General features: G+C 37.2%; 1 protein-coding gene across 5 annotated transcripts in view; it reads right to left on the reverse strand.

Moving 5' to 3' along the window:
* Positions 1–22,407, reverse strand: part of C5 (complement C5) — a 127,398-nt gene that overhangs the window by 49,853 nt on the left and 55,138 nt on the right. For all 5 annotated transcript variants that reach the window (XM_054501275.2, XM_054501278.2, XM_054501277.2 and 2 more), the window contains 11 exons: positions 20,850–20,965; positions 18,980–19,165; positions 17,460–17,663; positions 15,204–15,413; positions 14,923–15,072; positions 13,814–13,943; positions 12,757–12,819; positions 11,432–11,629; positions 5,967–6,057; positions 4,457–4,530; positions 3,471–3,610 (listed from right to left, as the gene is read on the reverse strand). In XM_054501275.2, the coding sequence (XP_054357250.1) occupies positions 3,471–3,610; positions 4,457–4,530; positions 5,967–6,057; positions 11,432–11,629; positions 12,757–12,819; positions 13,814–13,943; positions 14,923–15,072; positions 15,204–15,413; positions 17,460–17,663; positions 18,980–19,165; positions 20,850–20,965 (1,562 nt within the window). The remainder of the gene's footprint in view (positions 1–3,470; positions 3,611–4,456; positions 4,531–5,966; positions 6,058–11,431; positions 11,630–12,756; positions 12,820–13,813; positions 13,944–14,922; positions 15,073–15,203; positions 15,414–17,459; positions 17,664–18,979; positions 19,166–20,849; positions 20,966–22,407) is intronic.

A 22,407-nucleotide genomic window follows, 5' to 3' on the forward strand; every position in this document is an offset into this window, starting at 1 on the left:
TGTGCCTTACCCATCTGTTATGCCCACCTATTTATGTGTCTATCTTAAATTACAATTTACATGGTTTAAGAGTGACACCTCCTTAATCATCTACCAAAATCCTTTGGTAGCCAAGATCAGTGTGAGTTATAAAATTATGCTCAGTCTGTTTTGATGAGATGGTCTGACTGTCTTAGTGTCTCAGTTTCCAAGCCTCAAGCCCATCTTGAATGGGGATTTTGAGACATGAAAACCACTACAGGAACCTGATGGAGAAATGGCTTTTGGTATCTCTATCTGAATTATGATTATCTTAAATTCATGAAGCATTCTGTCTGCAGAAAAGCTAGTGGGTTTGAAAGAAATAATGTAAATGCAACTTTACAGCTTCTTAATCGAGGTCCTTCTCCAACTCTTCACGTTGTATTTAGGGTGGTGGGGGTGGAGCCAAACGAGGGAGGGCAATTCCACAGGGCTGAAGATGGTGGCATGATTCATAGGATTTATGCAAACCCTGTGAGTAAATTCTAAGGAAGAGAAATAAGTAACATTTTGATTTTATTTCTGTAAACATAAGATAATACTGGCCGGGAACAGTGGCTCATGCCTGTAATTTCAGCACTTTGGGAGGCCAAGGTGGGCAGATCACAAGGTCAGGAGTTCGAGACCAGCCTGGACTACATGGTGAAACCCTGTCTTTACTAAAAATGCAAAAATTAGCCAGGCGAGCTGGCACATGCCTGTAATCCCAGCTACTCGGGAGGCTGAGGCAGGAGAATCACTTGAACTCGGGAAGCGGAGGCTGCAGTGAACCGAGATCATGCCATTGCACTCCAGCCTGGGTGACAGAGCAAGACTCTGTCTCAAAAAAAAAAAAAAAAAAAAGATAATACCATCAGTATGGTAAATTCTGATTACTTAAGTTTATTCCCCATTTACATCCTGTGGCCAAGTAAAATTTGTGTGTGCATTCTCTGATATTTAGTGTTACCTGATGAAACAAGTTTATATGGAAAAGTTCATTTTTACTGAAAATTAAAATTGTGAAAAAAAGAGTGACATTTCTTAACATGATTTGAAGAATGAAATTGGCATTTCTATGACAAAGAGTGAGTCTGATTTTTGCTGATTATTTTATCAATAAGGACTGATTTTTCCAGCTAAATTATATGACAAACATATTACATAAATTGAATAAGCTAAATGTGAAGCTCCAAGATGTAAGATTAAAATATATTGATAAAGGGGTAATAAAATTGACAATATTTTTATTTTATCAACCTTCCTGATAATATTGGGTTAAACAGCAATGACTACCTCTGTAAAAATGAAAAATAAGAATAGAATTTATGCCAAACCCTCTCTCATTTCTAACAATAAATAACATTTATCCATAACTATTAAGCCAATTGAGAGAAAAATTTCATTTATCTAATGAGAAGATAATTTTTTTTTTTTTTGAGACGGAGTGCCGCTCTGTCGCCCAGGCTGGAGTGCAGTGGCGCGATCTCGGCTCACTGCAAGCTCCACCTCCCAGGTTCATGCCATTCTCCTGCCTCAGTCTCCCGAGTAGCTGGGACTACAGGCGCCCACCACCAAGCCTGGCTAATTTTTTTGTATTTTTAGTAGAGATGGGGTTTCACCGTGTTTGCCAGGATGGTGTCGATTGCCTGACCTTGTGATCCGCCTGCCTCGGCCTCCCAAAGTGCTGAGATTACAGGCCTGAGCCACCGCTCCTGGCCGAGAAGATAATTTTTAAATAAAATTTTTACATTTAATAACTTTAGAAATATATGTTATTTTATCAATAATATACTAATAATAATATTTGTAATGATACCTAAAGCCACATATCATTTGATACTTGGAATTTTACAATCATGAAATTTTAAGATATTTCATTTTCAATGTATGTGCATATTTTTGTTCATTAAAGTATAATAAGGTGATCAACAGAAAAAATTCAAGCATAAAATATATAACATTAGGGGAGTAAAATGGAAATATGAATTCATTGAGGAAAAGGAATGATATGTAATCTGTTGCTAAGAGCTTATTCGAGCCCAGGAGCAGTGGCTCACGCTTGTAATCCCAGCACTTTGGGAGGCTGAGGCAGGTGGGTCACTTGAGGTCAGGAGTTCGAGACCAGCCTGGCCAACATGGCGAAACCTGTCTCTACTAAAAATACAAAAATTAGCCAAGCATGGTGGCGTGTACCTGTAATCCTAGCTACTCAGGAGGCTGAGTCATGAGAATCGCTTGAACAGGGGAGGAGGAGTTTGCAGTGAGCCGAGATCGCGCCACTGCACTCCAGCCTGGGCGACAGAGCAAGACTCCATCTCGAAAAAAAAAGCTTATTTGAGCATTTAAAAAATTAATTGCTATGGTATTTGGAGTCTGCTATACATAAGTTTGATAAAACAGTTTTATTTTAAGATATCAATATTTAAATATTTTAAAAGTAATAGATTGCCATCTTTTAAAAAATGTATGATAAAAATTTTAGATGCCAATTTTAAAATGTGTCAGAGGGCAGAGCGAGACTCCGTCTTAAAAAAAAAAAAAGTGTCAGAGGGGTACATAGTTTTTCCAAAATAAGAGGGTATGTAAGCAAAATTTTAGGAAACCACTGAAATTCTAATCTCTAAGAATAAAGTTAGTGCTTTTAAAAAATATAGCTAGAATTTTGGAACACATTGAATTCTCATGCAAAGTTTTGTGACTGTGATTTTCAAGTCAAATCAGTCAGCCTATTATATAATTCTCTTTAGGGGTGTGCTGGCAAAGAGAAGATAAATGGTGGGTCCAATCATGGTTAGAATTGTGTCCTGGAGTGAGATAGGATCCAGGGAGTTGGCATAATTTTAGTCAGTGTGGTTTTAATGATGGCTGGTGAATTCTAATCTGAACAAGGAGTAAAGTAAAAAGAGCAGGGAAGTAATGGATAATAAAAGGGATTGAGTCAATGGACTGAAGGTTTCAGTGATGCTACTGACCCAGAGCTACGGAACTAATCTGGTTAATGAGTTAGGAGGACAGGAAGGAGGTTGTCACTGGATGGTGAGATGTGAGATGTCTGAAATCAAGATTTCAAAGAGGATGATAAGATCTATAAAGTGAAGATGAGTATGAATGGCTAAAATGGAGGAAAGGGTTGTTAGAATCAAGGAAATCAAGGAACTCTGAGTATAGGCAAATAAAGGAACTAAAGATGAATTCATCCTTCTCTGGACTTCCACAGCACATGGATTATCTTATGCAATTTATTCTTTCAATTGAAGTTACATGAATACCTACTTGTCCTTCCTCCTTTCTTCATCCCTTTAATTCACATCCCTACACATATAGTACAATGCTCATTTTAAGTGTTTGGTTTCTATTGCTGAACTGAGTTGAACTTTTACTTTTTTGTGTATGGTAATTCCACTAATAGAATTCTCAGAAAACCAGAGAATGTTTCCTTTATCCCATAAATATTAATACCTACTTACCTGCATCCCAGAAGTCCTATAGTTGTAAACAGTTCCTTTCAATTGGATCTGTTCTCCTCGTACAACAGAATATGGTATATTCATTTCCACGAAGACATCTTTGAACACCTTTGCCTTGACAGTATCAGCAACACATATACCTTCAGCCCAAAGTGGAAGCAAAGTAGAATCATATTAGGAAATTCCTATAATGCTTTATTGGTATTAAACTTTCTCACATTTGCTTTACTTCAAGGAAAAAAGAATATTAGATCATTTTTTTCTCTGAACTCTCACCTCATGTCCTTGAATTTTCTATTTATTGATCTTAATTTCAATCATAATTAGTATTAACAAAAAACTTCGTTTATTCAACAAATAGTTAATTCTATTTAAGGCATGAGAATGTTTATCAACTAACGCACCAAATCTTTTTAGATATTCATTATTGGCTCCATTTTTAATGAGTATAAAATTTTGATTGTGGAAACCAAGATTTTGAAACAAAAGTAGCAAACAAACAAACAAAACCATTCCTGAAGCTATTTGGAAAGCATCTGCACTTAATCATCATAAAGATCAGCCCAAGAGAGGTCATTTATTTGTTTCTAACTCTACACAAGCTCCCAGTCAGTGAGAAAAATGAAGGAAAATAAAGACTTGAGGCTGGGTGCAGTGCCTCAAGCTGTAATCCCAGCACTTTGGAAGGTGGAGGTGGGAAGGTTGCTTGAAACCAGGAGTTTGAGACCAGGTTGGACAACATAGCAAGACCCCTTCTTCATTTACAAAAAAAGGAAAAACAAAAAAAAAAGAGAGGAGTGAAAGGAGAAATCAACATGTTCAAAGATGTGGGTATATCCAAGTCTTTTGGTAATACATAAAAAAATAATATTTTTAAAAAATTGCTACCATTTAAGTCCTGGGTAAACTAAATAGATACTAACAAAGAATTACATCTTGCTAATCAAATCACTATTTAAATGCACATATCACTTAAGCCTGCTTACCACTGTTTGAAATGCCAACACCTTGAATTTCCCAGGTGGTTAGAGAATCAGGTAGGGCAAACTGCAACTGTTTTCTGGAAGTTAAAATGTTGATATTCAAATACAGTGGAATATTGATTAACCCAACTTAACAGAGACATCCATTAACAGAATTTTTGCTTCAAACTACTTTAGAGAAAGAAAAAAATTCACGAAATGAAATCACATCATTAAGGAAAACCTCACCAAGAAAAATATATTCAGTAACTCCCCTATATATTGCATGCTTTTAGACATTGCACCTCTATGATGAGAATTCAAATTCAGAAGAATGCCTTTGAAACATTGCAAAATCCAAGCACACAAAACAAAGAAAAAGATATGTTTGTTGTGAGTATACTCTAAAATAGGGAAGCAAAGTGATGCATGTTAGCACTGCTCAAAACAAAGTTGACATAACTAAAAACTGCTGATTATGATTAAGCTTGTATATTTATTTACAGCTATTGTCTACCAACTTTGTATAAGGTATAGTGCTGAGTACTGAGTAAACAGCACTGATAAGATACAGTCCTGCTCTCAGGCAGTTTACAATCTGGTGGAAGAAATAGTTGAGTAAATAAATTACACTACACTGTAATAATTGTACCAATAAGGCATTATAAGAGTTCAGAGGCAGTGTGCATTCGTTCAATACATTTATTTTCGGTATCCTAGGCCAAGTCCTGGATATAAAACAGTAATCTGAATTTAGTTCACGCCCTTGAGGTATTTACATTTTAATGTGGAAGACAGGAAAGTAAACAAGTCATTATAATACAATATGATACACACAACAGGGTTAATTGAGGGTGTAATTAATCCAATCACTGGTAGGGTGGGGAGCAGTGGCCAGAAGGTTTACTAGAGGACATGCTAGCTAATGGGTAATGTCAGATGAAATGGACAACAATTGTGTGGAAGAAGGATTAGAGAAGACAAGGGTAGAAATAAGGAGATGCATGAGGAGACAACTGCAGGGCTTTGAACTCATTCCTTGCCTTCTCATTGGAAAACCAGTGCTTTAAGCCCATCTAAGAAGAGTGTGGCTCAAGGACTCAGCCCATCACTGTTTTCAGTGGTATAGAGGAAGTGTTTCCTTAAAATGTATTGAATAAAAAACTTTAAAAAGAAAACCTTTCTTCCTGTTTATTAATGTTTGTTTTATAGTACAGATATTTTAGGATAAAAATAGTGGCTTAATATAGTGTATCGTACATAGTTGTGTGTAGTAAATGCATACTGAAGTCAAACAAAATTAAATGGAATAGCACCCTTCTTCATTCTGACCTGGAGCCAATCACCAGTACGATGTATATTAAAAAAATAAAAATTTAAAAAAGCAAAGCAAAACAAAACAAAATTTGATCAAATTGCAGAATCATCTTAACTCCTATGCAAGCTATTGGGAAATGGGTAGTTTCCAGATTTTTAGCCATAATACTTGCATTACCCACATTTCTTTCAAGGAAACATGAAAGAAGTATAATACCTTCTGGGAACAAGATGAACTTCCCATAACCAGCTTTCTGGAAAATAACTCCGAATTTCTGGCTGGCTTACTGGTAACAGGGTCTTCATGTCTGGACAAAAAAATCATATTCAATTATGGAAAAACAATATAAATTCTACTTATAGGTGAATTTTAAAATATGGCCATTAATCTGCAACTTAAGCATTTTCTGAAAGATAAATAAAACACTTTGTTTAATGCTTCCAAAATAGAACTATAGGCAGGGTGCACTGGCTCATGCCTGTAATCCCAGCACTTTGGGAGGCCGAGGTGGGCAGATCACCTGAGGTCAGGAATTCAAGACCAGCCTGGCCAACACGTTGAAACCCCGTCTCTACTAAAAACACAAAAATTAGCTGGGCATGGTGGCCGGTGTCTGTAGTCCCAGCTACTCAGAAGGCTGAGGCACAAGAATCACTTGAACCTGGGAGGTAGAGGTTGCAGTGAGCCGAGACTGCACCACTGCACTCCAGCCTGGGTGACAGAGCGAGACTCTGTCTCAAACAAACAAACAAACAAACAAACTATAAAGGCCTTAGGATTTTTCCACTAATAGCATTGGCAAAACAAAGCATTAAATATCTTTAATGATTTTTTTTTCTTAAATTGCTAAATGTTTAGTATTCCTGAGATTATACAAGATATTGATCAGTCTATAAAGTTATTTGCACTTATATAATTGTAATAATTGTGTTTATATTAGAAAAAAAGGAGGCTTTATATGATTCTCTGCCTTCTTGAACTTGGTAATTTGTTTATATTTACTTTAATAAAAATGGACAGAACTTCTGTTTTCATCTAAGACGCATTAATAGAAAACCAAACATGACATGCAAAATAACAGTTTTCAGACATTAGAGCATAAGCAAGACTGTGATCTCTGAGAGAAAGGAAACAATTAGGTGAAACCTAAAATTGCCCCAGCTTACTGCCTAGAGGCAGTTTACAAACTAGGGCAGGGAGAGGAATACAAGCAGAGCCTGATGATTTTGAAGACTTGTGGCAACACTGATGGGAGTTTTGCAAGGCCAACTTGTCTGGAATGAGGGAGAGTTTCAGGAAGGAGGGGGCTGCAGAGATAGACTTCTATCCAGCTGAAGCCAAACCAGATGATTATAGTTGAAAAATTGAAAAATGAGAAAATGTATGAGAGGGGAGAGCAAGATGGCTGAATAGAAGCCTACACCATTTGTCTTTCCTGTTGGTACACTAAATTTTAACAACTAACTACACACAAAAAGCACCATCACGAGAACTGAAAATCAGGTGAGCAATCACAGTACCTGGTTTTGACTTTACATCACTGAAAGAGACATTGAAGAGGGCAGGAAAGATAGTCTTGAAGCACCGATGCCACTCCTCCCACATCCCCTAGCAGTGACTGTGCAGCATGGAGAATCTCTGTGTTGGGAGAGGGAGAGTGCAGTCATTCTGTGGCTTTGCATTGAACTCAGTGCTGCACTGTCACAGTGGAAAGCAGAACCAAGCTGTACTCAGCTGGTGTCTGCCCACGGAGGGAGCATTTGGACTGACCCTAGCCAGAGGGGAATCGCTCATCCCAGCGGTTGGAGCTTGAGTTCCAGCAAGCCTCCCCACCATGGGCTGGAGTGCTCTAGGGCCCTAGGTTAACTTGAGGGGCAGTCTAGGCCACAAGGACTGCAATTTCTAGGCAAGTCCTAGTGCACTGGAAGTCCTAGCCAGAACAATTAGACAAGAGAAGGAAATAAAGGTCATCCAAACTAGAAAGCAAGAAGTCAAGTTATCCTTGTATGCAAATGATATGATCATATATTTGGAAAAACCTGAGGACTCCACCAAAAAACTATTAGAACTGCTAAATGAATTCAGTAAAGTTGCAGGATATAAAATCAACATACAAAAATCAGTAGCATTTCTATATGTCAATAATGAACAATGTGAAAAAGAAATTTAAAAAGTAATACCATTTACAATAGCCACAGATAAAATTAAATACCTAGGAACTAACTTAACCAAAGAAGTAAAAGATTTCTACAATGAAAACTATAAAACACCAATGAAAGAAATTCAAGAGGACACACAAAAAAATGGAAAGTTATTCCATATTCATGGATTGGAATAATCAATATTGTTAAAATGTCCATAATGCCCAAAGCAATCTGCTGATTCAATACAAACTCTATGAAAACACCAATAACATTCTTTGCAGAAATAGAAAAAAAATCCTAAAATGCATATGAAACTACAAAAGACCAGAATAGCCAAAGCAATCCTGAGCAAAAAGAAAAAAACTGGAGGAATCACATTACCTGACTTCAAATTATACTATAGAGCTATAGTAACCAAAACAGCATGGTACTGGCATAAAAGCAGACATATAGACTTATGGAACAGAATAGAAAACCCAGACAAATCCACACACCTATAGTGAACTCATTTTTGACAAAGGTGCCAAGAACATACATTGGAGGAAGGACAGTCTCTTCAATTAATGGTGCTGGGAAAACTGGTTATCCATATGCAGAAGAATGAAACGTGACCCTTATCTCTTGCCATATACAAAACTCAAATAAAAATGGATTAAAGATTTAACTCTAAGACCTCAAACTATAAAACTGCTACAGGAAAACACTGGGAAAACTCTCTAGGACATTGGTCTGGGCAAAAGTTTCTTGAGTAATACCCCACTACACAGACAACCAAAGCCAAAATGGACAAATGGGATCACATCAAGTTAAAGAGCTTCTGTACAGCAAAGGAATCAATAAAGTAAGGAGACAACCCACAGAATGGGAGAAAACACTTGCAGCTACCCATCTGACAAGAGATTAATAACAAGAATATATAAGGAGTTCAAACAACTCTACAGGAAAAAATGTAATAATCCCACTTAAAAATGGGCAAAAGATTTGAATAGACATTTCTCTAAAGAAGACATACAAATGGCAAAAAAAAGCATGTGAAAAGGTGCTCAACATCAGTAATCACCAGAGAAATGCAATCAAAGCTACAATGAAATATCATCTCATCTCAGTTAAAATGGCTTTTATTCAAAAGACAGGCAATAACAAATGCTGGAGGGGATGTGGAGAAAAGGGAACCCTTGTACACTGTTAGTGGGGATGTAAATTACTATAACCACTATGGAGAACAGTTTGGAGGTTCCTTAAAAAACAAAGAATAGAGCTACCATATGATCTGGCAATCCCACTGCTGGGTATATACCCAAAAGAAAGAAAATCAGTACATCGAAGAGATATCTGCACGCCCATGTTTGTTGCTGCACTGTTAAAAATAGTCAGGATATGGAAGCAACCTAAATGTCCATCAACAGATGAATGGATAAAGAAAATGTGGTGCATATACACAATGGAGTACTACTCAGCCATGAAAAGAATGAGATCCTGTCATTTGCAACAATATGGATGGAACTGGAGGTCATTTTGTTAAGTGAAATAAGTCAGGTACAGAAAGACAAAATTCCCATGTTCTCACTTATTTGTGGGTGCTAAAAATCAAAACAATTTAACTCATGGAGATAGTAGAAGGCTGGGAAGGGTAGTAGGAGGATGAGGGGGATGTGGGGATGGTTTATGAGTACAAAAAATAGAAAGAATGAATAAGACTTAGTACTTGACAGCACAACAGGGTGACTATAGTCAATAATAATTTAATTGTACATTTAAAAATAACTAAAAGAATATAATTGGATTGTTTATAAAACAAAGGAGAAATACCTCAGGGGATAGATACCCCATTTTCCATGATGTGATTATTACTTATTGCATTCCTGTATCAAAGTATCTCATGTACCCCGTAAATACTATTTACCCACATAAATTTAAAAATAAAAAAAAATTAAGAGAAAAAAGCCAAATCCTCCCTCCAAAAAGAAAAACAACATATGGACTAGATTGTTTATTAAAATTCTGCTTATAATAAGCAAATATTATTAGCCAGGCATGGTGGCGGGTGCATGTAATCCCAGCACTTGGGAGGCTGAGGCAGGAGAATTGCTTGAACCCGGGAGGCGGAGGTTGCAGTGAGCTGACACTGTGCCATTGCACTCCAGCCTGGGCAACAAAAACAAAACTCCATCTCTCAAACAAACAAACAAAGCAAAACAAATATTGGAAAACAACCTGAATCTTAGACACTGTACATCTCAATGAATATATTTCTACAAACATAAATTTTGTGACCATTTACCAAAATTATGGTTATTAGATATTGCTTAACAATAGGGCTATGTTCTGAGAAATATGTTGTTAGATGATTTTCTTGTGTGACCATCATGGAGCATACTTACAACTAATCTAGATGGTATAACTTACTACACATCTAGACTATATAGTATAGCCTATTTCTCCTAGGCTACAAACCTGTACAAGCATGTTACTGAACAGAATACTGCAGACAACTGTAATGCAATGATAAGTATTTGTGTATCTAAGCATATCTAAACACAGGAAAGGTACAGAAAAAATATGGTATTATAATCCTATAGGATCACCATTGCATATGTGGTCCATCAGTGATGAAAATGTCATTACGCAGCACACATAAGTATAAAACAGAAGCTGTCATTTTGCTTTTGTTTGTTTTGTTAAAGACTATACATAGGCTGGGCACAGTGGCTCACGCCTGTAATCTCAGCACTTTGGGAGGCCGAGGTGGACGGATCACCTGAGGTCAGGAGTTCGAGACCAGCCTGGCCAATATGGTGAAACCCCGTCCCTACTAAAAATACAAAAATTAACCAGGTGTGGTGGCAGGCGCCTTTAATCCCAGCTACTCAGGAGGCTGAGGCAGGAGAATCGCTTGAACCCAGAGGCAGAGGTTGCAGTGAGCCAAGATTGCACCACTGCACTCCAGCCTGGGTGACAGAGCCAGATTCCTACTCAAAAAAAAAAAAAAAAAAAAAAAAAAAGACTATATATAAAGCCTAAAAGTTCTGAAAACATTTTAATGAGAGTTCTGTAAATTCTGGAAACATGTATTATGGTTGAAACTGAAATAAGACATCAGCTTTTATATAAGTAAACTTAACCTTAGGCTAGATTTAGAAATCTTCTCCTCTATTTCGTCAATGTAGATATAGACAGAATTTTTAATGGTTGTAATATCACAAAAGCGTAGACTTGTAGAACTCACAGGCATATTGGAGAAGATCTGGTCAAAGCTCCTTGCATGAGGCTGAGAGAGGATAAATAATCATTCAAGTTTATGGGATGACTTGGCTTTAACGTTATGCCAGGTCTTAACTCTGGCCTAGTGTACTCTGCTCTGTACTATACCTCTTCTGATGCCCAAAAATGAAGGATTTTTTTTCTTATGGACATTTACAAGTTATCTTTTCTACTTTCAATTCTAAATAGATCATGAAAACTGCCTTTCTTAGCAGCATAAAATTACACAAAATTCCCCATATTGAGCAGAATTCTGATAGAAAACGTCATACTTACGTAGCCTTCCCAATTGCATGTCTTTATGAGAATTATTAGCACGGAGCTGGCTTGCGACGACACAACATTCGGTGAAAGCTTTGACGCATCTTGGCCCTATACTAATCCGTGCAGCTCGCTGCTCACAGGTTTCATCATTATTAACGCGGGCTCCATCGTAACAACATTTCTTCACTACTGAATGTTTATATTTAGCAGCTGAAATGGTAATAATGCAAGTGCTCTTGATCACGCAGAGTCATAACATCTCAGGCTTAGAAGGAATCTCAAGGGATACCTGGTTTCTATTGCTATATGACCCCCCTACCCACAATAGTTACGGCTAGCTGACTGTCCAGACTCCCCTTGGAACTATTCTAAGAATGGGGAGAATGTGACCTTACCAAATGGTCCATTCCAGCTCACACTAAATGGTTAAAGGGTTTCCTGAAATTAAGCTAAATACTAACTCTTGAAACTGGAACTTTGGGTTCTGCCGAAAATAAGCAGAAAAATATAGAAAAAGAATAGAAAATATTTTTTAAGAAAATAAGTTAAATATTCAAGAAGCCTTCAAATATTTGAAGATGGCTATCATCACTATACAAATATTTCCTTCTTCAAGCTGAATATCCTATTTTTCAAAAACTTCTTATATAACATGGTTTGTGGACTTCACCTAGTAGCATTATCCTTCATTGTTAAGTGCTCAGATTAGTCAATGTCTCTTTTCATATCATTAGAACTTAGAATAAAGGTTTGAATTAAAATAACTCATATACGAATGGAAGAAACTATTATATTACCATAGGCATGATATTAGTTGAACTCAATTTGCTGACTCCCAGTTTGATATTCTTTCTACAGTAACATGGCCAATTATCATAACCATTTAAATAATTATTTTAAAATAATTCTCACAAGATGTATTTTCCAAAGAATAATGCTACTAACAGTTAAATATATGAAATAGAAGTAATAGACTTCTAGGTATATCCCCAAAATAGTCAAATCATGCATTTTGTCAGAATAAAATGGAAGGATATGATTTTAATTGCTAGATGAAGTTATCAGAGATAAAATATTTATGACAAATAAAAGCTAATATTTTGGATTTTAGAGCTTGAAGTAATAAAGACCTATTTCCTTAGAGTAAGGCTATGGCAAATGAACTACTAGACTTTATTTGGATTAATCTTTCTGAGAGAGATAAGCTAGACCTCCATACATATCTTTCTTTTCATTCATTCTATTTCAATTAGGGAAATTTATATAACATTTAATTTTGTCCAGTTTTTGAATGATATGACTACAACCTTTTTACAATCACATGAATCTTACGGTACCTATTTCTTCTATCTTCTTTTGCAGCGTTCTTCTTGGCCTGAGAATTTCTTTACAAGGTTCATCTGGTTTTTTTAAACAAACGATAAAGCAGAAGGATAAAAAGTAGATAAAATCTCAAAAAAAAAATTCCATGAAACTATTTAAGTATTTAGAGCCTTCACAAGTCATTCATTAACAAATATTGAGGGGCTGCTTTGGATTAGGAACTGTGCACCATACTTCTTCATATGACTTGTTTTATCTTAGTGGAGTTCATGATCTAGTGTCATATCTTTTGACTTATTTTATCTGAATTTGGTTTTGAATCCTTCAGCCTCTCTGATCCACTGATTCCAGAGAAATACCTAAGCATTTAGAGTGAGTGATGCTTTTGGTGGGTATGCTATTTTTATTATTTGCTCTTTGTGCTATATTATTGCAAATATAACTATGAATACCATAGTATCAAGTATAATTATGAACAATTTTAAAACCATAGAAAGAAGATGATTAAGATATGGTTACTATCCTTAAAGAGCTCCTGATGCAGTAGGTGAGACAGAACTTACAACTATATGTAAGAATGTGCAATGACACAATGCTGTTCTATTACTTGTAAATAGATCTAGTCCCTGCAATAGCCTCCCTATTAAAGGAGGACAGAATTATAAATTCTATGTAGGGAAGAGGTCTTGTAGAGGCGATGATTCTTACATTGCTTCTCCAGGCTAATGAAGGGGAAACCAATCCCAATAAATAAAGGCCCAAAGGTGCAAAATAGCATAATGCCACCCAAGAACTCCACTTGGTTCTGTAGAGCTTAAACATAACGTAAGGCGCAGCAGGGTAAGAGCTAGCTGGAGAGAGCCAGGGAGAAGACCATGGAAGGTTTTCAGTACTACACTAAAGAATTTGTACTTTATCTTGAAGGCCAGTGAAACATTTTATACAGGTGAGTTATGTAGTCTTGGCATTCTAACATCATGGTACAGAATATTTGGGAAGAAGGATAAAAATGAGATCTGGGGGGCAAATGATCAATGGGATTTTCAGTAATAAACATGCTGAGCATTTTACCATTTTCTTGGGAGTCATCTGCATTTGCATTAGTGAGGAAGGTAAGTCCAGCTAGGTGGAACACATTGGCATTGTTGAGGCCACCACCTGCCCCACAGCCCAGATCACTCTTCTCTAAGAATTGAAATACCTGTCCAGAAAGGCAAAATGTTGAGCGCATTGAGATGTATAAATCATTCCTCTAAAGAACTAAAAGGTACTAATTGTTACATGGTTATCACAAACCAGTGAAATACACAGATAATATTTTTCAAATGATCAAAGACAAAATTTCCCAACTTTGTTTCTAAGTTTGTCCTTTTGTATTTACAAATACATAACTATTCAAAGTTAAATCAAGAACTAAGTCTTAAACAAACAGCTTTGATGAGGAGTTTCTTAGAAACTGATGTATAGTGTTTTGTACATAGAATGAATGCTGCAATCAATATAATGTTCCAAATAAATAAATAAACAGGTATGAATGCATGAAGGACTGAATTAACATAGAAATTAATTTTAAGTTGCTTTAAAAGCACCACTTTGTGCATTTTGGTGGGGAGGTCCCTAGGTTCTAAATGGGTGAAGACTTGTTTGGACAGGCTTATTCGTTCTCCGAACATTTTTTAATTTTACAGTTTCTCAGTCCTTCCTTCCTTGTTCAAAGAAATTCAAGCCTAGAAAATAATAGCTGAACATAATAAGATAAATAGGAACTTATGAGAATTGAATGATTTTGAGATTCTTCTGTGCTATGGATTTCAATGAGAGTTAAAAAACAAATCCAAACATTACCTATACAGGTTTTTCCTGTGCTGCTACTAGCTACTATAACTGCCATCAACACCCTACCCCAAACTTCCAAAGTATTCTGATAGTAATTTTTCCTCCATGTATATAATTGCTACCATGATCATATATTCTTAAAGTGCTTACACTTACATTTGAAAAACAAAAGAGGATTGACCTGTGCTTTGGGAGCTGACATGAGGATGGTTTACCTTCCTAAAAATGAGTATGTCGAGTAGATTATAGAAAAGCAGGCCTAGTCTTCCCTTAGTTCTTCCCCCATATCCTAGCCTGGTGGCCACACTTCATGCAACACTGCAGTGAGACATGCATTACTTAACTCTTTCCAAGGGCTTTTTGGCTCTTCTTTGGATGCCATACACAGCACTGTCCACTGCTGCTAATGCCACCCAGGAATCCATTCCAGTTGCCATATTAAGAGACACAGTTTGGCCTGGAGAATATGCATCTGCATCAGGAGACAGATGAACCTAAAAGTTCATTTGAAAAAGAAAAGAAAAGATCATTTGTATGAGACAAGACTTTTCAGAAGCAGCTAAAACTTTGGCAGCCTCCTTCATTGAAAAGAAAATTCAATTGTGACTTATAATTTGTGGCTTACCTGGAGCTGGTTGCCACATTTTTCTTCAATATTTAACCAGACTGAATCAGACACTAATTCTGCTGTCTGCTCTCCTGTGACAATGTAATAGACCAGGAGTCGGGATGAAGGAACCATGTTCTGTGTTACTGGAATGTTTATACTTTGATAAGACGCATCTGAAAATTTCTCCCTCGTGCCAAAGTGGATAATTTTGCCCTTGGATAAAATCTAAAAATAAACAGCAGCAGCAACAATAAGTAAAAAATAAACAAACAAAAACAAAACCTGTGCTTTAGGATGCAGCCTGGAGCTCGAGCAGAAATTATGTTAAAGAAAAATAAAGTTAGGCTGGGCACAGTGGCTCATGCCTGTAATCCTAGCACTTTGGGAGGCCGAGGTGGGCCGAGCACTTGAGGCCAGGAGTTCAAGACCAGCCTGGCCAACATAGTGAAACACCATCTCTACTAAAAATACAAAAGTTAGCCAGGCATGGTGGTGCATGCCTGTAATCCCAGCTACTCGGGAGGCTGAGGCATGAGAATTGCTGGAGCCTGAGAGGTGAAGGTTGCAGTGAGCCGAGATCATGCCACTGCACTCCAGCCTGTGCAACAGAGCAAGACTCTGTCTCAAAAAAAAAAAAAAAAAAAAAGAGACATACCAATTTTGGCTGGGCAGGGTGGCTTACACCTGTAATCCCAGAAGTTTGGGAGGCCAAGGCGGGCGGATCACCTGAGGTCAGGAGTTTGAGAACAGCCTGGCCAACATGGTGAAACCCTGGCTTTACTAAAAATAGAAAAATTAGCCGGGCACGGTGGTGGGCACCTGTAATCCCAGATACTCGGGAGGCTGAGGCAGGAGAATTGCTTGAACTTGGAAGGCGGAGGTTGCAGTGAGCCGAAATCATGCCACTGCACTCCAGCTTGGGGGACAGAGTGAGACTCCACCAAAAAGAAAGGAAGGAAGGAAGGAAAGAAGGAAGGAAGGAAAGAAGGGAGGGAGGGAGGGAAAGAAAGAAAGAAAAAGAAAGAAAGAAAGAAAGAAAGAAAGAAAGAAGGAAGGAAGGAAGGAAAGAAAGAAAAAGAAAGAAAGAAAGAAAGAAAAAGAAAGAAAAGAGTGAGTTAACATTTATGGGCCTACTATGTGCCAGGAACTTTAACATTTATTTAACTCCTTTCATTCTCAGAATACATCAATAAGAGGAATATTATTCTCATTTAAGAAACTGAGGCTCAGGAACTAACTAAAAGTCATACTGATTTTAATTCAAAATCACACAACTAGTAAATTAGAGAGCCAAAATTTGAACCCAAAAACTGTTCAAAGTCATCACACTGTCACTAAAACCCCTTTTGTTTCACTGATTAAAAAAAAATAGATGAATAAGTGGAGTGCATCTTATTTGGGGATTTAAAGCCAGGGTTTAGATTCTAAATTGAAGGTTTAAGATTAAAAAAAAAAAAATCACGTGAAGCCAAAATGCCCTCAGAGATCCCTTAAATTGTCCTTAGAGACCAGAACTGCATACATGGGTTTGGTATCTAGTCCATAAAGAGTTTCCCTTTATCAGTCAATATTTTTCTATGGTCCTCATTACTGTTTTTTCAATTTCTTCCTCAAAAATGTTGAAAAGCCAACAGCATGCATTTGGCCTGGCCATCAAAATAATTCATTCCATTTCTTTGGTGATTGTCAGGAAGCTCTTAATATTTTTTGTAAGTTTTTTTCTTGGTTTCACCAACAGGTTCATCAATCCACCTCTGTTTAATATAAATGATGCAATAGGGATGTTGCTGAGCTATGGAATTGGAACAGGCAAGATAGGATTCAACTCTCAGGAGAGGATTTTGCTTCCCCGTTTTTTGACAACAAAATGCACTTATCCGAACTGGGTCTAGGCATATAATCTTTGGCCATGAAAGAGAGCATGATTTAATCAGGTTCTCACTTTGGAATAACTAGGCTCTCTTTGGTAAAAAGTGTTATTAGAACAGGAGTCAGAGTCCTCAGCTCAAATCAAAATCTTTCTCTTCCCAGCTGAGTGACCATCATAAGTCTTTTAACTTCTCTGTCCCTCAGTTTCCTCATCTGTGAAATGGTCATGAAAATCATGCCCTATTTCAAAGGTTTTTTGAGAAACTGATGTTCAAGTTAGATGATGTTCTTGAAAGTGCTTTGGGAATAAAAGTATAAAGGATAATTCTAATGCCTCTCTAGAGGCAAAGGAAAATGTTCCAGGTAGGGGAATAAGATGTAAATCCATCATTATGTACTTACCAAGTAATTATAGTGAGTTATTTTGTCAATATATGGGCTTTTGGGGGTAACAATAATATTCAGATGTTCTCCCACTAGCAAAGCCTTATGGTTATCAGTCCAATCAATATAAAGGTAACTTTGGCTGAGAGATGAGTATGCTATTGCTCGGTAATCTTCCCTGGCCTGATTTTCTTCTGGAAGATCTGGAGCATCAGTTTTGACCTGAAAAGGGAAATTTCAAAAAGACATGTATACTGTGATGTAATGCTTTCTGTAAAACATACCTTTCAAATTATTTTCCTTGCTTTATAAATTTCTAAATTTCACAATACCAAATGCTAAGGGGGAAAAAAAACCTCCATTACTTCAGTGTTTATACAGCTGTGGTATCAAGCAACTTTACAAAGACTACAGACAAGAATGAAGGGATTATGGGCTATGACAGAGAAGTCTGAAATGAAGAGAGAAAGACGCTCCAGGAATAAATATTGGTGGTCTTTCTGAAATGTCATGGTAAGCTGGGGACTTCTCTTCGCATGGGATGATTACAGAGAGATGCCTAAGCATTTAGGAAATGCGGGTAGGAGAAGGGAAGTAGTGGGGAGGTAGCACTAACTCTTGAGGACTTGGGGACAGGAGCTATGAATGAACATCTCCGAGACTATCTGGCCCAGTTTCATTGTGAAGTAGAGGCAGAGATGGGTGCTTATAAATATGAGGTGGAGAAGAAATGATATCATGGCAGCAATATCTACCCTCAGACAGCAGAAGTGTTATTAGCTCATGCTCTGGAGTCAGGTACACACTGGTTTGCATACCAGTACCACCACTTATTAACTCTGGATAAAATTAGTTAATCAAAAGAGAGGTTAGAAGCCTCCATTTCCTGAGCCACACAATGGCAAAGATAATATTCTAACTCATCTTGCTAATTAAATGGTGTTTCGTGTATTCTTCATAAAGCTCTTAGCATGATGCCTAGCACTTAGTAAGTGCTCAATAGATGACAGTGAGTATATCCATGCTGCAGTCATTGGCCTATGTTATTATGTTACTATGTTATGGCTCATATTTTATTTGAGATTGGGAACTTAAATAATATTTGCTGTGAGAGAAGACTATTAAGTGGGCTCTAAAGTAGAATGGTTTCTGCACTTAGAAAAAAGGGAGGCTTCCATATTTTTGACCCTTTTGTGGCCCTTCAGGGGATTAAAAGTGAGGGGGGAAAACAGGATATTCCTAACACTCATGTGCACCGCTATACCTATTCTGAAGCTTCTGGAGTCTGATATGGTCTTAATGGTATAAGATAAAACAATTAACTCCCAAATAAAAAATTGATACATTTATCTTCCTCAAGGACCATTCAATGGATTAGCAGATTGTCTCTGGGACTCATTTGTCTTGGATGTAAAATTATGGAACTGTTCACTGGACTCATGTGTAAAATCTGCCGCCATCTGTTCTGCACACTAGCCAAAACACATGGTCAAGAGTACACATTGTCCTAGAAAATACAACAGGAGAATTCAGCTCACATTAAACTCCAGCACCGTCACTCCAGATGGGAGATTAAGCACAAACGAAGCTACTCCATCATCAACACGTGTTATACTTTTGCTTGGATCCAAGTCAGATGTCTCTTGGTTTACATCAATTGTTTGTGCATTCAGTGTTACTGGGACCCCTCCTACCAACTGGTCAAGCGAATCTTTAACCTGCACCTGTTTGTCAAAACAATCCAAATCTATTTCAACAGCTCATCACTTATTTTAAAGCACAACAATTCTGAAATAATTTTCCTTCCTCCCCACCAAAGTATAAATTATTTATGTATTTTTTTCTTAATTTTTTTTTTCTGAGACAGAGACTTACTATGTTGCCCAGGTTGGAGTGCAGTGGCTATTCACAGACACAATCATAGCGCACTGCAAACTTGAACTATTGGCCTCAAGCCATCCTCCCACCTCAGCCTCCCAAGTAGCTGGAACTATTTAGGCATGCACCACCACACCTGGTTTACTTATGTTTAATTTAGTAAAGAGAAGTGTATTCTCAGCTTATAGGAAGATTTAATTCTATTTAGTTAAATCATTCTTGAATAGATTCTCCCATAAATCAAGCAAATTCAAAACATAAATATCATTCTATTAAGTCAGTCAAGGAGTAGGTGTGATAAGGTCTTCTGCTATCCAACTTCTATATTTATTTGATTGGTTTAGGACTGGATAAAGGAGAAAATGAGGCAATCCCTTCTGGGAATAAATCCCTTGAATATGAGAAACAAAAATAGACATACCTTTTTTCCTTTAACATCTACCTCTCACTGCCATATATATATATACACACACAATTCCACACAGACATAGTTTATTTTACTTTTATATAAAATATATTTTAAGCTTATGTTCTATATATTGTTATATTTATATATTTTAGTATATATATAATACATTACTGTATATGCATTATATGATATTTTGTTATATATTATTTTCTATATATAGTATATATATGTAAGAACCTACAAGCATGTCCAAACCTTGCTTTGGGCTTGGTAAATCCTTTTTTTTCTTAAAAGCCCATGACCCACAGTAAATAATAAATAACACATTTTGATTGTACTTAAGTTGATCTTAAAAAATAACACATTTTCAAAGAACAAAAAAAAATTTTGCTCTGGCTTTCTAAATTAAGGGCAGGGAATAAACATTTCCATTTAATCAACATAATAAAATATATTATTTATAATAAAATATATAATGATAGATAAAAATCTAAAAACCACAGGAATGTTTCAATTCTATACTGTCAGCATTTAGAGGAGGAAAAGAAGGTGAAGGAGAGAAAAATGAATGCAGAGGAGTAAGCAAAAAAGACAGAAAAAAAGAGATTCAGGGACAGAAAGAAGCAAAAATGAAAAGAACAGAGAGCAATACAGAGACAAGAGATTGAACAGAGTTATGTACAAAGACAACACAAAGACAGAGGGAAACAAATGAGACACACTGGGGGCAAAAATATAGTGAGAGAAAGGAGTCTATTTTCAAGGAATGATATCTCCATCTTAAGGCTTTTTAAGAATTTGCCACCAAATAATTTTAAATGTTTGTACTTTTTGAACTAGAGTCTTATGAGATTTTATTTACATATAATTTAATGCAATGCTTATTTAGAGATGCCTAATACAAGGCTATCTTGCCCTCACTTTTGAAGTCATTGCCAAGGCTGCAGCTGACCTGCAATTTCCCATCCCTGTCTGTGTCCACCAGGAGGGGCAGGTTTCACAGAATAAGCTCCCTCTGTGACTTCACGGCAACATTCTTACCCTGTTTACCACCCACATGTTTTCCATGAACAGAACAAGATGATCATATGTAGCAATATCTACCCCCTCACCCCATCTACCTTGATGGAATATGGAATCCCAGGCTTCAGGAAAAGAGGAGTAGCAACCAAATTCAGTTTGTAGGGAGAGAGGACATATTTGATGCCAGGTATTTCTGCCTCTTCAGAAAATCCACCTAAGGAAATGGCAAGCATCATGTTGACAGTTTTTAGGAGTATCATGATCTGTATGGATATCCATTTTGTCTCTATATGTCTCCACAGACTTATTCATTCACTCACTACGTTCTTGCATTCATTCATTTACCAGTAGTAAGTAGGACATAGGTCTTGCTTCAGAGGGACACAGCAGAGAAGAGTTTAGACCTCAGGAGTTTCCAAGGCCTTATGCACAAGCTCGTATGTAGAAAAGCCCTTGCAGAAGTAGAGCTATAGGACTGGACTGAGGAAGGATTGTAGGAAGGGACACCACTTTTCATCAGTGGCCTGAGTTTCAGTTGATTGTATTCAAGGGATTGAGGAGAGAGGGAAGGGTCAGGCCAGAAACTGAGCCTTACAGAGGTGGGGGTGGGGGATGGGGGTTGGTGTTCCCAGAGCATAGATACATAGAGAGAAATCAGAAAAAGGGAGCTTGATGTAGAAAGAACCCTGAAGGGGAGTTCGAGACCAGCCGGGTCAACATGGTGAAACCTCGTCCCTACTAAAATGAAAAAACAAAAACAAAAACAAAATCAAAAACAAAAAAAGTGCCAGGCATGGTGGTGTATGCCTGTAATCTCAGCTACTCGGGAGGCTGAGGCAGGAGAATCTCTTGAACCCAGGAGGCGGAGGTTGCATTGAGCCGAGATTGTGCCACTGCACTCCAGCCTGGGAAAGAGAGCAAGACTCCATCTCAAAAGAAAAGAAGAGAACACTTGAAGACCTACTGGCAAGAGCCCAATAATGTTACCCTCCAGGTAAAGATTAAGTTAAACTATTAATTAAAAGGCACAGACTGGCAAATTGGATAAGAGTCAAGACCCATCAGTGTGCTGTATTCAGGAAACCCATCTCACGTGCAGAGACACACATAGGCTCAAAATAAAGGGATGGAGGAAGATCTACCAAGCAAATGGAAAACAAAAAAAGGCAGAGGTTGCAATCCTAGTCTCTGATAAAACAGACTTTAAACCAACAAAGATCAAAAGAGACAAAGAAGGCCATTACATAATGGTAAAGGGATCAATTCAACAAGAAGAGCTAACTATACTAAATATATATGCACCCAATACAGGAGCACCAAGATTCATAAAGCAAGTCCTTAGTGACCTACAAAGAGACTTAGACTCCCACACAATAATAATGGGAGACTTTAACACCCCACTGTCAACATTAGACAGATCAACGAGACAGAAAGTTAACAAGGATATCCAGGAATTGAACTCAGCTCTGCACCAAGCAGACCTAATAGACAGCTACAGAACTCTCCACCCCAAATCAACAGAGTATACATTCTTTTCAGCACCACACCACACCTATTCCAAAATTGACCACATAGTTAGAAGTAAAGCTCTCCTCAGCAAATGTAAAAGAACAGAAATTATAACAAACTGTCTCTCAGACCACAGTGCAATCAAAT

The sequence above is a fragment of the Pongo pygmaeus genome, chromosome 13 (assembly GCF_028885625.2).
Source record: "Pongo pygmaeus isolate AG05252 chromosome 13, NHGRI_mPonPyg2-v2.0_pri, whole genome shotgun sequence".
NCBI classification, from domain to species: domain Eukaryota; kingdom Metazoa; phylum Chordata; class Mammalia; order Primates; family Hominidae; genus Pongo; species Pongo pygmaeus.